The 10,783-nt window shown below is 38.8% G+C and overlaps 1 protein-coding gene across 6 annotated transcripts in view; it reads right to left on the bottom strand.

Annotated features, from left to right (window-relative positions):
• Window positions 1–83: 83 nt before the first annotated feature.
• mical2b (microtubule associated monooxygenase, calponin and LIM domain containing 2b) overlaps window positions 84–10,783 on the bottom strand; it is a 47,286-nt gene continuing 36,586 nt past the window's right edge. For 5 of the 6 annotated variants that reach the window (XM_026365645.1, XM_026365644.1, XM_026365647.1 and 2 more), the window contains 12 exons: window positions 7,774–7,935; window positions 7,218–7,268; window positions 5,724–5,842; window positions 5,366–5,596; window positions 5,005–5,180; window positions 4,501–4,883; window positions 3,793–3,866; window positions 3,607–3,696; window positions 2,328–2,421; window positions 1,647–1,755; window positions 1,482–1,555; window positions 84–1,342 (listed from right to left, as the gene is read on the bottom strand). In XM_026365645.1, coding sequence (XP_026221430.1) covers window positions 1,113–1,342; window positions 1,482–1,555; window positions 1,647–1,755; window positions 2,328–2,421; window positions 3,607–3,696; window positions 3,793–3,866; window positions 4,501–4,883; window positions 5,005–5,180; window positions 5,366–5,596; window positions 5,724–5,842; window positions 7,218–7,268; window positions 7,774–7,935 — 1,793 coding nt within the window. In that variant the 3' untranslated portion in view covers window positions 84–1,112. The remainder of the gene's footprint in view (window positions 1,343–1,481; window positions 1,556–1,646; window positions 1,756–2,327; window positions 2,422–3,606; window positions 3,697–3,792; window positions 3,867–4,500; window positions 4,884–5,004; window positions 5,181–5,365; window positions 5,597–5,723; window positions 5,843–7,217; window positions 7,269–7,773; window positions 7,936–10,783) is intronic. The other variant, XM_026365646.1, reaches the window with a different exon arrangement.

Raw genomic sequence — 10,783 nt, 5'->3', positions numbered from 1 at the left:
GTGCATTTACCCTTAAAGTACTTTATTTAATGCAGTTGTAAATGTAGTCCAGTAAATTAGAAAAATCACTTAAACACTCCTCAAAATGTTTACACTCATTTTTATTCTTCTTTTCAATTTAAAAGACATTTAAGCAGCATAAAAAACAAACCGAAATATCACAGCTTATGGTTCTTATCATGAAACGAACGCAACTTCTTCTGAATTTAGTGTTTTGCTAATTCACACTTAATTAAACATGTAAACGCATTATTCATTTTCTTATGTCATTTTGACGCATACAGCAGGTTAAATCCAGCAACAACAGGAGAATCACAGTGTAGCTCATAGTAGTCAGTAAATCCAACAATGTATCCTTTTTTTTTTTATGCATTAAAACATCTGAATCCATTGCAGGTGATCATCTTCAATTACTGGCAATTAGTGTCACAACGGAGTTAAAAGGTGAGATTTTTAGCCACCTGACAGAAGTGCATCCGTTCCCTGTGCTCATTAGTGTTGGCGTAAATACAATGACTTTTATTTTAGACAGCGCTCTATCACAAACTGATAAATATTGTTAAAACTCATACAAATAGCTACAAACATCTTTTCTGCATGGCAAAAATTTGAAATGATTCCCACTGTACAAAACACAAAATTGTCAGGAAAAACACTGAGTAGTTTCCTGTGCTATCCAGGGCGACTGTAGGCAAGCATCCTCATAAAGCGGGTGATTTGATTTCTGATTTGGTGTATGTCATTTTTACAAGGCACTCGCTCACATACCTACAAGTGGTTAAGCATATTGTACGTTCAGCTTCAGGTCAGTGTCAGCTTGAGCCATGACAAGGACTTCTGAGCAAAGAGGTCCAATAACCTTAATGGCATAAATGTTATTAGCCCTCGTGGCTGTAAAGGAAGTCATTAGTTAAGGCTCCATTTCGATTCTTCCTCAGTGTCTGAGCCCAGCATACCAGCACAAACAGAGACTACCTGAAGTCTCGCTGTTGTCATCAGGCAGAATTAAGGCTTTCATGACATTACCATAATCACATTTTCTAGATTTTCTATTTTTCCATTTTATTTGTTTGAATGTGAAAAACAAACGGCTGTACCCTTTCCTACTACATTCAGTCCTCACAGTCCAGTTTTTCCTGCTCCCAGCTGTCATCTGCCTGGACCCAGTGGAATTCATATCCCTTGGACAGTACGAGGCTCTCCAGGTCCCTGTCCTCAGCCCTCTCCTTCAGCCTCTGCTCCTCCAGTATCGAGACCAGCATGTCTCTTTTCTCCACCATCTTCATGATATCTGATAGAATTTCCTGCTCCTCCTGAAGCTCAGATGCACTCTTCTTTGTATCTGCGATAATGCAGGAAGACATTTATATTTTATTTTGTTTCACTACCAGCATGTGTGTGTGTGTGTGTGTGTGTGTGTGTGTGTGTGTGTGTGTGTGTGTGTGTGTGTGTGTGTGTGTGTGTGTTTGATCACCCCTTACCTTCTACTGCCATTCTGCGTCTTAGATCTTGTTGCAGTCGGCTCTGTGTGTCCTCCAGTTCAAGCTCCTGGGCGCTAAGTGAAAGGAGAGGATTGGGTGAACTTTAACAAATATTTTTCTCGGCAGGTCTTTCATCTGTGTGTGAGATCAGACGCAGTCACTTACAAGATCATGAGTTCAGACTCATAGCGAGCCAATCTGTTCTTCTCCAGAACAAGTTTAAACCAAGACTGATAGAGCTGGGTCTCATCACTGTCATGAGTTTGACATGAATCTGGGAAAAGAGGAGGTGATGCAAAGTTGAAAGGGAGGAGGGTTCATAGGAGAGAGATGAATGTAATAGAGTTGACAGGGGACAGAAGAGGCAGATTAAATAAGAAAGATCAAAGAACATAATTTTAAGCCATTACAAGAATAACATAAAATATAGGAAAATCTAAATGCAAACACACACAGACGCACAGGGCATCTGCTTTGCATCAACCTGACAAGTCCTCACAATTTACTGGAACACAAACAAAGCCCTTTACTGTAAAAAGATGAAGCAACAATGATGTCTCACAGTGTCCATTGTGAGTACGACCATTAACTCTATGAAGAGGCTTTTAACCAGCCCCGGATTACAAGGCAATGCTTTTTTCACTAACTGATCTGAGAAGTACAGGCATGGCAATAAAAAGAAAAAAAAAAGATTAAGGCTTTCACAGTGTAATTCCTTTGAGCTGTATTGTAGATCAAACCAAGGTGTTATGATGCAGGGTTCTACCATCAAAAGTAGCTTTGTCTTGTTCAGGCTCAAAAAGAGTCACAAGGCAATTCAGTGTGTGTAGATGTATCTTTTAGTACCCGTTTCTCCTCTTATGATCTTTTCGATAGCCACGCCCCTCTCCTCCAGGTCTCTCTGTTTCTCTCCAACTTCCTCAAGTTGTCTTTGGATCATCTGGGCAAAGCAAAAAATATCATGACACATATAATTAGGCACTTTTTTTTGACAGATCTGCTTTCACATCTTCCATGTAAATTAATTTACGGTTTTTTTTTGTTGGTTTATTTACTTCAAATTGATTGGAAATAACCAGAAACTTTTTTTTTTTTTTAAAGGAATATCTACTAAGATCAACAAGGCCTATTATTAGCAATCATTAGTCCTCTGTTCCAATGGAACACTGATTTTGCTAATGCAAGTTTATCACTTTAAAAGGGTAATTTATTATTTAACAAAATTATTTTAGCACAGCTGAAAACTGCTGGTTAAAGTAGAAATAAAACTGGCTTATTTAGCATCAGCGTGGGTTTAATTAGACTGAAAATAACCAGAAACAAAAAACTTTCTTCTGAAACTTGTCAGTCTGTTCTTGTCCACAGGACGGCTGGAAAAGTGTTGTGGATGAACAAACAAAGTATCAGGTGCTCAGATAACAAAGAAGAAGAATAACCAGAGATGCAGACCGATACTCAGGCATCAAGCATCAAGCGGAGGCAATGTGATGGTCTGGAGTTGCTTTGGTGGGAGAAAAGTGGGAGATTTGTACAGGGTAAAAAGAAACTTGAAGAAGGGCTATTGCAACTCCTATGATGCTGTTTGATTGAAACCAGTTTGGTCTCACAACAGGGCAATGACTCAGCTACAAACTATAAAAGCAGTACTAGATTTGTACTAGATTATTTTTCTTTGTAGTGCTACTCTCTGTCTATAAACATTCCTCTTCCTTAAATGTAGGTAAATGAAAGAAACCTTAACAAAGTTTTGTGGTCCAATTTAGACCAGGCAGGCAGGTTTGTTTGATTCAAAAATGTTGCCTAGTCCAACTGTAATGTACACATACAGAAACAGAATCCAGATACTGTAATCAGATAGTTGTGAGAATACCCCATGTTGTACTACAGCTACTTCTCGAAACACAAGGAACCTGTTCAGTCGGTGGGAGCAGTACATTTACTTTAGGAGCATCATGTAAATTTTCAAAATGTTAAATGTATTATAATCACTGGTAGCAACAAGTACTTCAGTTTGACAAATATTAGATGTTTTTGCCTTTTCTTCTTACAGTGTACCGAGGCCATGGACAGTTTTCCTGCCTGAACCATTCAATTAAAAAATGAGAGAATCTAAAAAGAACAATACCTGAGCTCTATGAAGCCTCTTCAGCTGTTCTCTTTTAGCCTGCTGCGCCACCGTCTTCTCCTGCTTCATCCTCTGTCTCTCTGCACACAGCTGGCAAGTACAGAACATTTCACAAACACGCCATTTGTAGCTGTGTTTTACTGGCATTGTGCTGCCTTTCAGTGCTTGTGAATGCTTCATACAAACCTTGTGATTGAATGTCAGGTTTTCATTTTCATCCTCGCTGGACGAAGACTCCTCCAGATTCTGTTGACTAGAGGCTAGATTCAGAATAAAAAGAAATGAAAAACATGAGTATAGCACAGAAACTTTCAAACATTTAAAGGCTGCATCAAGTTCTGAATGTACAGCTTGTACAAGTGGTAATATTTCATGGTTTGAACTTATTCATGACACTTGTTGTGTGACATCTGTATTAAAAAGCACAGTAAATGTTTTGTTAGAGAAATGCGATTAAAAATGTGTTTGTTCTACGACTTCTAACTCATGTTAATGAACACACTGACTGCAGTTCCCATCAGGTTTACAGAGCATTTAACTTTTTTTATTTTAGCTCACTGTTTTGATTCAAGGGCCCACAATGAATCAGCCTAATTGCTCTTATTAGAACTGTTTCCAGACAGTATGCAGATGTTTTTTCCAGGAGAAGAAACAAAGCTCTGACAAAAAGTCTGTACATCACTTGCTTCACCACCAAATTGACACAGTTAACAACTAGTTGTGGAACATTCAGCAACTCGTGTGTCATGCATTTTCCTCAGGAGTTAGTAGGGACCAGTGCAAAGCTCTAAAAGAAATTAAATATTGAAATTACACCAGAAACATGACTTTGAGAATGACTTCAGGAATGCAACTTAGAATATTTTCACTGTGTTAAGAGATCACTGCACTAACCTTTGTTTCTGAGGTTGGTGAGGATGGTTTTTATTTCCTTCTGAATCTCGTGGTCTTTCCCTTCACTGTCAGACAACTCCCTCTTCTTCAGCCTCAGGGAAGAGAAGAGGTTGACCCTCTTACGGGACAATGAGCCCATGTTGTCAGAGAACACCCCTCCAGAGTCCCTCTGGCCCTTTAGGGACACCTGCTGCAGCAAAGAGGGCAGGTCTTGCCCCGCTCCCCATGGATCGGCCTCTATAGATGCCCACCAAGATTCAGGCTTGGCTGCCGCCTTCTCCTCTCCAGATGGCTCCAAACTCTCAGTGCTAAAGAGGGAACCAAGGTTGAACGCACCCTCTGACATGGGCCTTTTTTTGCGGGACCTGTCGCGTGTGGGTCGCCTGTTCATAAATTACAAAGCAAAAGATGGTGTTAAGATAAGACAGGTAGATTTTTATAGAAATAGTGCCTATAGCAGCTTTAAAGTGGCACTAAAACTGAAGCAAAGGACTTTATATATACATTATGACTGCAGTGTTGGAGCTCCTGGAGGGATTGGTCACACTAAACTTCCTCCTGAAGGCGTTGGCTATGAGCTGGAAAGCTGAGAGGGACGAGGCAGAGGCTTGGCTCTGAGATGGTTCTCCATCCTGGCTTGAGTCTTTATGAAGCTTATCTGCTTCTGTCTCTGCTGGTACCTGATAAAACATCAGAGGGCAATAAAAATGTAGTCAACATATTGCGGAATCTATTCTACTTATCTCTGTGATGTCACCGTCACTTGACCACTATGCAGAGATATGCAAACGCAGAGAAAAATGCAGTCTTCTTCTTCCCAAGAAAAATAATTACATTTGCTGCCTTAATAAATATGTGTCCTGACCTGGTCTTCATGTTGCTGTGTAGCCTTTGTGTTAATAGGATTTTCTTCTGATGTGACTTTCATTTCCCAGTCTAGAAGCTTCTCTTTCTCAGAAAGTGGTATCATCAAGCGTTTCTTCGGGGTGGACGAGCTGCAGACTGTCTGTGCTGTAGCTGAGCCTTCTTCATGACTCTCACTTCTCTCGGCAGGTTGCTTGGCATCAGCAGATGCCTTAGAACTGCCATCGTAGTTCTGAGTGAATAGCAGAATGAAGGTTCAGTTTAGAGTTATTTTATATCATTTTCAATAAGAAGACATTTCTAAAAGTATATTTACTCCAAATGCTGCAATTATCAAAGAAATAAAGAATGAAAAACACCTGGCATACTGTTTGGGTTTCTTCTGTGATCTCCTCAAAGTCCGCTTCAGAGACGCCCTCTTGTCCCTCTTTTTTTTCCAGTGGCCCGCTTTTTGGGAAGGTCTTAATGAAGCTGAAGGCTGCAGATAGACAACAGGAAGGACGATACTATCAGGTTACTACACACATACATTACACACACATAATAATTGATACTATTATTGTGCAGTTTGCAAATGTAAAAATCAGAAGAGGAATTAAAGAGGCAAATCAGATTTATTCAGCTCTGATCAATTTCATGCTATACTATTAATTTGTTAAGGATAACACACTAAAGCTTTAGAGAAAACCTAGGAGTTTTCCTAAAATGCAATAAAAACTGTCACTGTTGAATGTGCATGAGAAACCATCATGCTGCTATGATGAATATAGTCATATGGGCCCAGGAGTACTTTAGAAACACCCCCTGTCACTTAACACAGTAGCTGCTGAATCCAGAAATGCAACCTGGAACTCTACTACACATGGAAGAAGCCATACATTAGTCCATCTGACATGGGCCAAGGCTCATGTGAGATGGACTGAAAGACATTGGGGTTCTCCATAACAATGATGAAAAAGACCATTCAGACTGCTATCAGCAGGTATGGTTGATTGCATTTGATTGAAGGTACCGTCAACATGGTTCCATACTGTATATTGGGATACGGGATGTTACCATCAAGGCAACATCTTCTGTAAATGTTATTTCTATTACAGTTCTCTCAGGGAGAAAGGAAGAAAGATTTTTACCCAATGCAACTATTAAATCTAGGGATTACATTTGTTATGATGACTTGTTGTATAATCATGATGACTTTGGATAAGACAAAAACAGTACGGTAAATAACTATTGTCTTATAAGAAATGTTTTTTTGTGATAAGTTGTCTTTAAAGCACTGACAGACATGAAAGGTGTTGAACTTAGGCAACCCATACATTCCACCAGAGGGGGAGGGTATATTTATTAAGATGATTTACGCTTTCTATGAACCACAAAGTATTATCTAACACTACTGTTAAACACAGCTTAGTTATTAAATCTTTTGCTTCAAGAAAAAAGTGATCTCCTGAACCTCATAAAAACCTGTGTTTAAAAGACAACAATCCTGACCTCTAGTGTTACATATGTGGAATTACGACACAGCTTATTTAGTGAAGGGGCTCTCCTTGAACCCTTGTGACTGTACCACCTGCCCCCGATGGGCAACATCATAAGCTTATATTAACATAAACAACACAGAGACATACAAAGATTTGACTTGAATCAAAACCATCTGTGTAGCAGTTCAAACAAATAAATAAATAAAATGTACTGTAACTTCAAGAAACTTCTACAGGATTGGATGGACTACATCTACTTTATCTGGCGGGCACAGTTTTCAATGAAACCTAAATAAAGACACAGATCAACTAAATAAATGAAACATGAAAATTGGATTAAAGATGGATGAAATAAAAATTTAAAGTACTCACGTGCTTGGATCTTGCTTTTCCATCTATTATTCTTTTTGATTTTACAATGACCTAGACCAAAATAAAATAAGAGACAAGCAGATTTCAAAGACTTGGGGAGATTAGTCAAACAATCTGTGACATAATAAATAGCGTATAAAATCCATCCTCTATGGCTGGCTCAGATTCTCAATTACTCAGCATGCAACACCTCAAATGATTACAGTCATTTAAAAAAAAGTGCCAAAAAGGTTAAAAGTTGGCAGTAAGTGAGCTGAAAAAATATGACTATCATGTCTTCTATAAAAAAAAAACAAAAAGAAAGAATGGATAGCCCTGGTAGCAGCAAATATTAGCTTGGTAACACACTCACAGTAACAATAACCTACATAGTATAATGTCATGTCTTCTTTTTAAGTACCACAAGAAAACTCAGCAAAAAGAGAAAACAAATGGAGAATATAGAAGTAAGTGTGGTCTGGGAGCATGACACCAATGAAGTAGGGTCACTAGTTAAAGTTCTTTTTTGGGAGTGTGAAATTTAGACCGTATACTGTCCTGCAGGAGCCACACTAACCTTTGGTTCTGTCCTGGCTTTGGCCTTTGGCCCCTGTGGTGTCATGTGCTGTGGATTTCACGATGCAGAAAGCATCCAGAGCATCTACAGCCATTTCTGTGTCTTCAGGAACTGCATTCTGATCGTTATCAGGCTGCTCCGATTGCAAGCTGGATGCCCCACCTGTGAATAAAAACAGTATGTGAGCACTGGCATCAAAACAACACAGTGTAACTTAGTAGCATGTAGCTCATTTCATGCATACTATATTTGTACTGGAAGACTTCAGAACATCAGGTGAACAGTCACTACTGGGAATATATAACCAAATACCAGACATCAAACAGATATACACATACCCTTATACTTTTCATGCAGTACATTTACTAGTGAAAATAATGCTACTAAGTACCATTACATTTCAAGTTTTACAACTATGTAATTAACTATGGATTTCTATCAGTAACACAAGCATAAAGCAAGCAAAATACATGACATGTTCATAATCTGAGTACTCACAGAATAATGAAGTCAACATTGTACAAAATCTTTCCAAAGGTGATTCCACAGCAAATGCATGACAAGAACTTGATACAACTTTGTATGATAGATAACTGGACTCTGTGGCTTTCACTGCACACTCATAAAACCTCACCACGTGTTAGATACAGTAGACATCAAATTCAGAATGAAGAACAGAAAAGACCCACTAGCAGAACCCACAAGAAAGCGGACAGGTGGAGCGGTCACGTAATTCACTTCCATTCTGTTCAGGTTTACTGGCGAAGCATTTACATCAGTTCAGTTACATTTAATTAGCTCAACCGTGTTTGATTACGATCCATAAAGTTTGCTTTGTTTCTTCTTTTTTGTGGTTAAATTTATTGTGATGTCACTATTTCATTAAAGCTAAGTTGTATAACCTTGCTTCGGTCTCCCTTTATACAGTGGCAAGCAAAAGTATGTGAACCTTTTGGAAAATTGGAATTGAAAGTCCAATCTTTAAAAGAATGCGAGAATGTCTGTACGTCAGCTGAAACTGTAGAAGTCGGGTGATGCTACAGGACGATGATTCAAAACGCATAACAGAATGACTCCAGAAAAACAAAATCCACCGTCTGGAGTGGCCAAGTCAGTGAACAGACCTCAACCCAATAGAGATGCTATGGAACAACTTGAAGAGAGCCACACACGAGACGTCCAAAGAATATGACAGAGCTAGAGCAGTTCTGCAGGAAGAATGAACTAAAATTCCTCCTGAACAATGTGCAGGTCTGATTCACAGCTACAGGAAGTGCCTGGTTGAGGTTATTGATGCCAAGGGTGGGGGGTCAACCAGTAACAGTTCAGATGAAGATCAGATCACATTTTATGAGAAATTAATGCAGTAAACCACGCAATTCCAAAAGGTTCACATACTTTTCCTTACCACTGTATCTGCTGCAAACCTGCGCTAAGCTCACTCAGCTTCACATGAGATGTTACAAAGCACGTGTTATTTGCTAAATTAAAAGTTGTGACTGTGAAAATGATTTGTGTGGGTGATGTTAGGTCAAATTAGCACAGAGGTGGAAAAAGGATTTGCTTTGACAGCAGTTGTTGGAAAATTTAACAGTAAATAGTTTGAAGATAAACCTGAATCTGTCACCTGTTCAATCATCTAATATAAGCTTCAACGCACTTCAGCTACAGCATATGGTAACAAACGACGACGCAATTTATTTATGTAATCAAACTGATTTATTTCTGATTATATTTACAGATTAGAAATATCATAAATTAAGCAATTTTACAGTAATTACCAATGTGGAAAACAAATAAGGCTGGACAGCTGCATCAAGACTTGTTATAAACACAACTACAAAATAGAATTACAGCCAACAAAATGTATCTGGCAGTGTGCAAAAAGCTGCAATAGCGGTGCAGATCTCCTGAGCAAAGTCTACGAGGTACATGAGAGAGATCTGGAGAGGGGCTGTGAGGGGGGGAGGCCTCCTTCTGAAACAGAGGGAACCACAGACAGACCACAGACATGTGGACATGTACATTAGGCCTAAGAAGAACGAAGGCTTCTGCTTCCGATACATCAGAGAAAAATTTATGCAGGGGCATTCAGGTGGATGTTTGGTGTTAGAGAGGAACACAGCACAACATGAGTGTTAGTGTGGTTAGTTCAGACGATGTGACACCAAACTAAATAACAAACTGACTAAAGGTGCTGTGTGTTCATTACCTAATCATAGCCACAGGTTTCCCACAACCTCTAAACTAATGCAGGCAGTGTTCACAAGGCACACACACAGCTATAAAGCACACAGCTTTTTTTTTTCCACTGTCAACACACTCCATGAAAAGACCAAAAACCAGCAGTTAAACTCCTACTGTTGTCTGACTGAGTAACCAACAAGACTTTAATGGACACAAACTATGAATCACAACTAGTTATTGTAATGGCTCTAATATGTTGTACCTCTAACACTAGCACGCGTACAATTTCAAAGCTTACATGCCGATATTAAGAAGATGTTTACCACGTTCACCTTCTTAATTTAGCATCTGAGCATGCTAGAGATTGCTAATTAATACTAAACAAGATGTTGAGTAGAGACCAATGAGAATGTGATTACTTTACCTTCCATATATTAATTTTATAAGTTTTGAGTTAATGGTGGTGACAAAAGAAATTGATCACTAAAGTAATTAGCATTAACAAATGCAAATTTCCAAAAATAGATGTGCCAATAGATGATTCTCTGAATAAGTGAAAACTTATCCATAGAACCTAACCTAACATTAAGCCCCTGGTAGTGTTAGGTAAAAAAAAGTTAAGAGATCAGCAAGGTCTGTGGGCTTCATCCTCTGAGGAGGACGAATATCTAAAACTCATCAGTGGTGCTGAGTGCCATCTTTGATGTATTATGAGAGCAGGATAAGCTGCCACCAATTTATTTTTCTCTGTGGCTACTTGCAATGAAAAATCTGCAGCCTGAAACACATTTTCTTCATAGACTGTAATGACTAAAAAAATTAA

Source organism: Anabas testudineus, chromosome 6, assembly GCF_900324465.2.
Source record: "Anabas testudineus chromosome 6, fAnaTes1.2, whole genome shotgun sequence".
NCBI classification, from domain to species: Eukaryota; Metazoa; Chordata; class Actinopteri; order Anabantiformes; family Anabantidae; genus Anabas; species Anabas testudineus.
The sequence above is the reverse complement of the archived record's forward strand: the minus strand, read 5'-3'. Positions and strand labels throughout refer to the sequence as shown.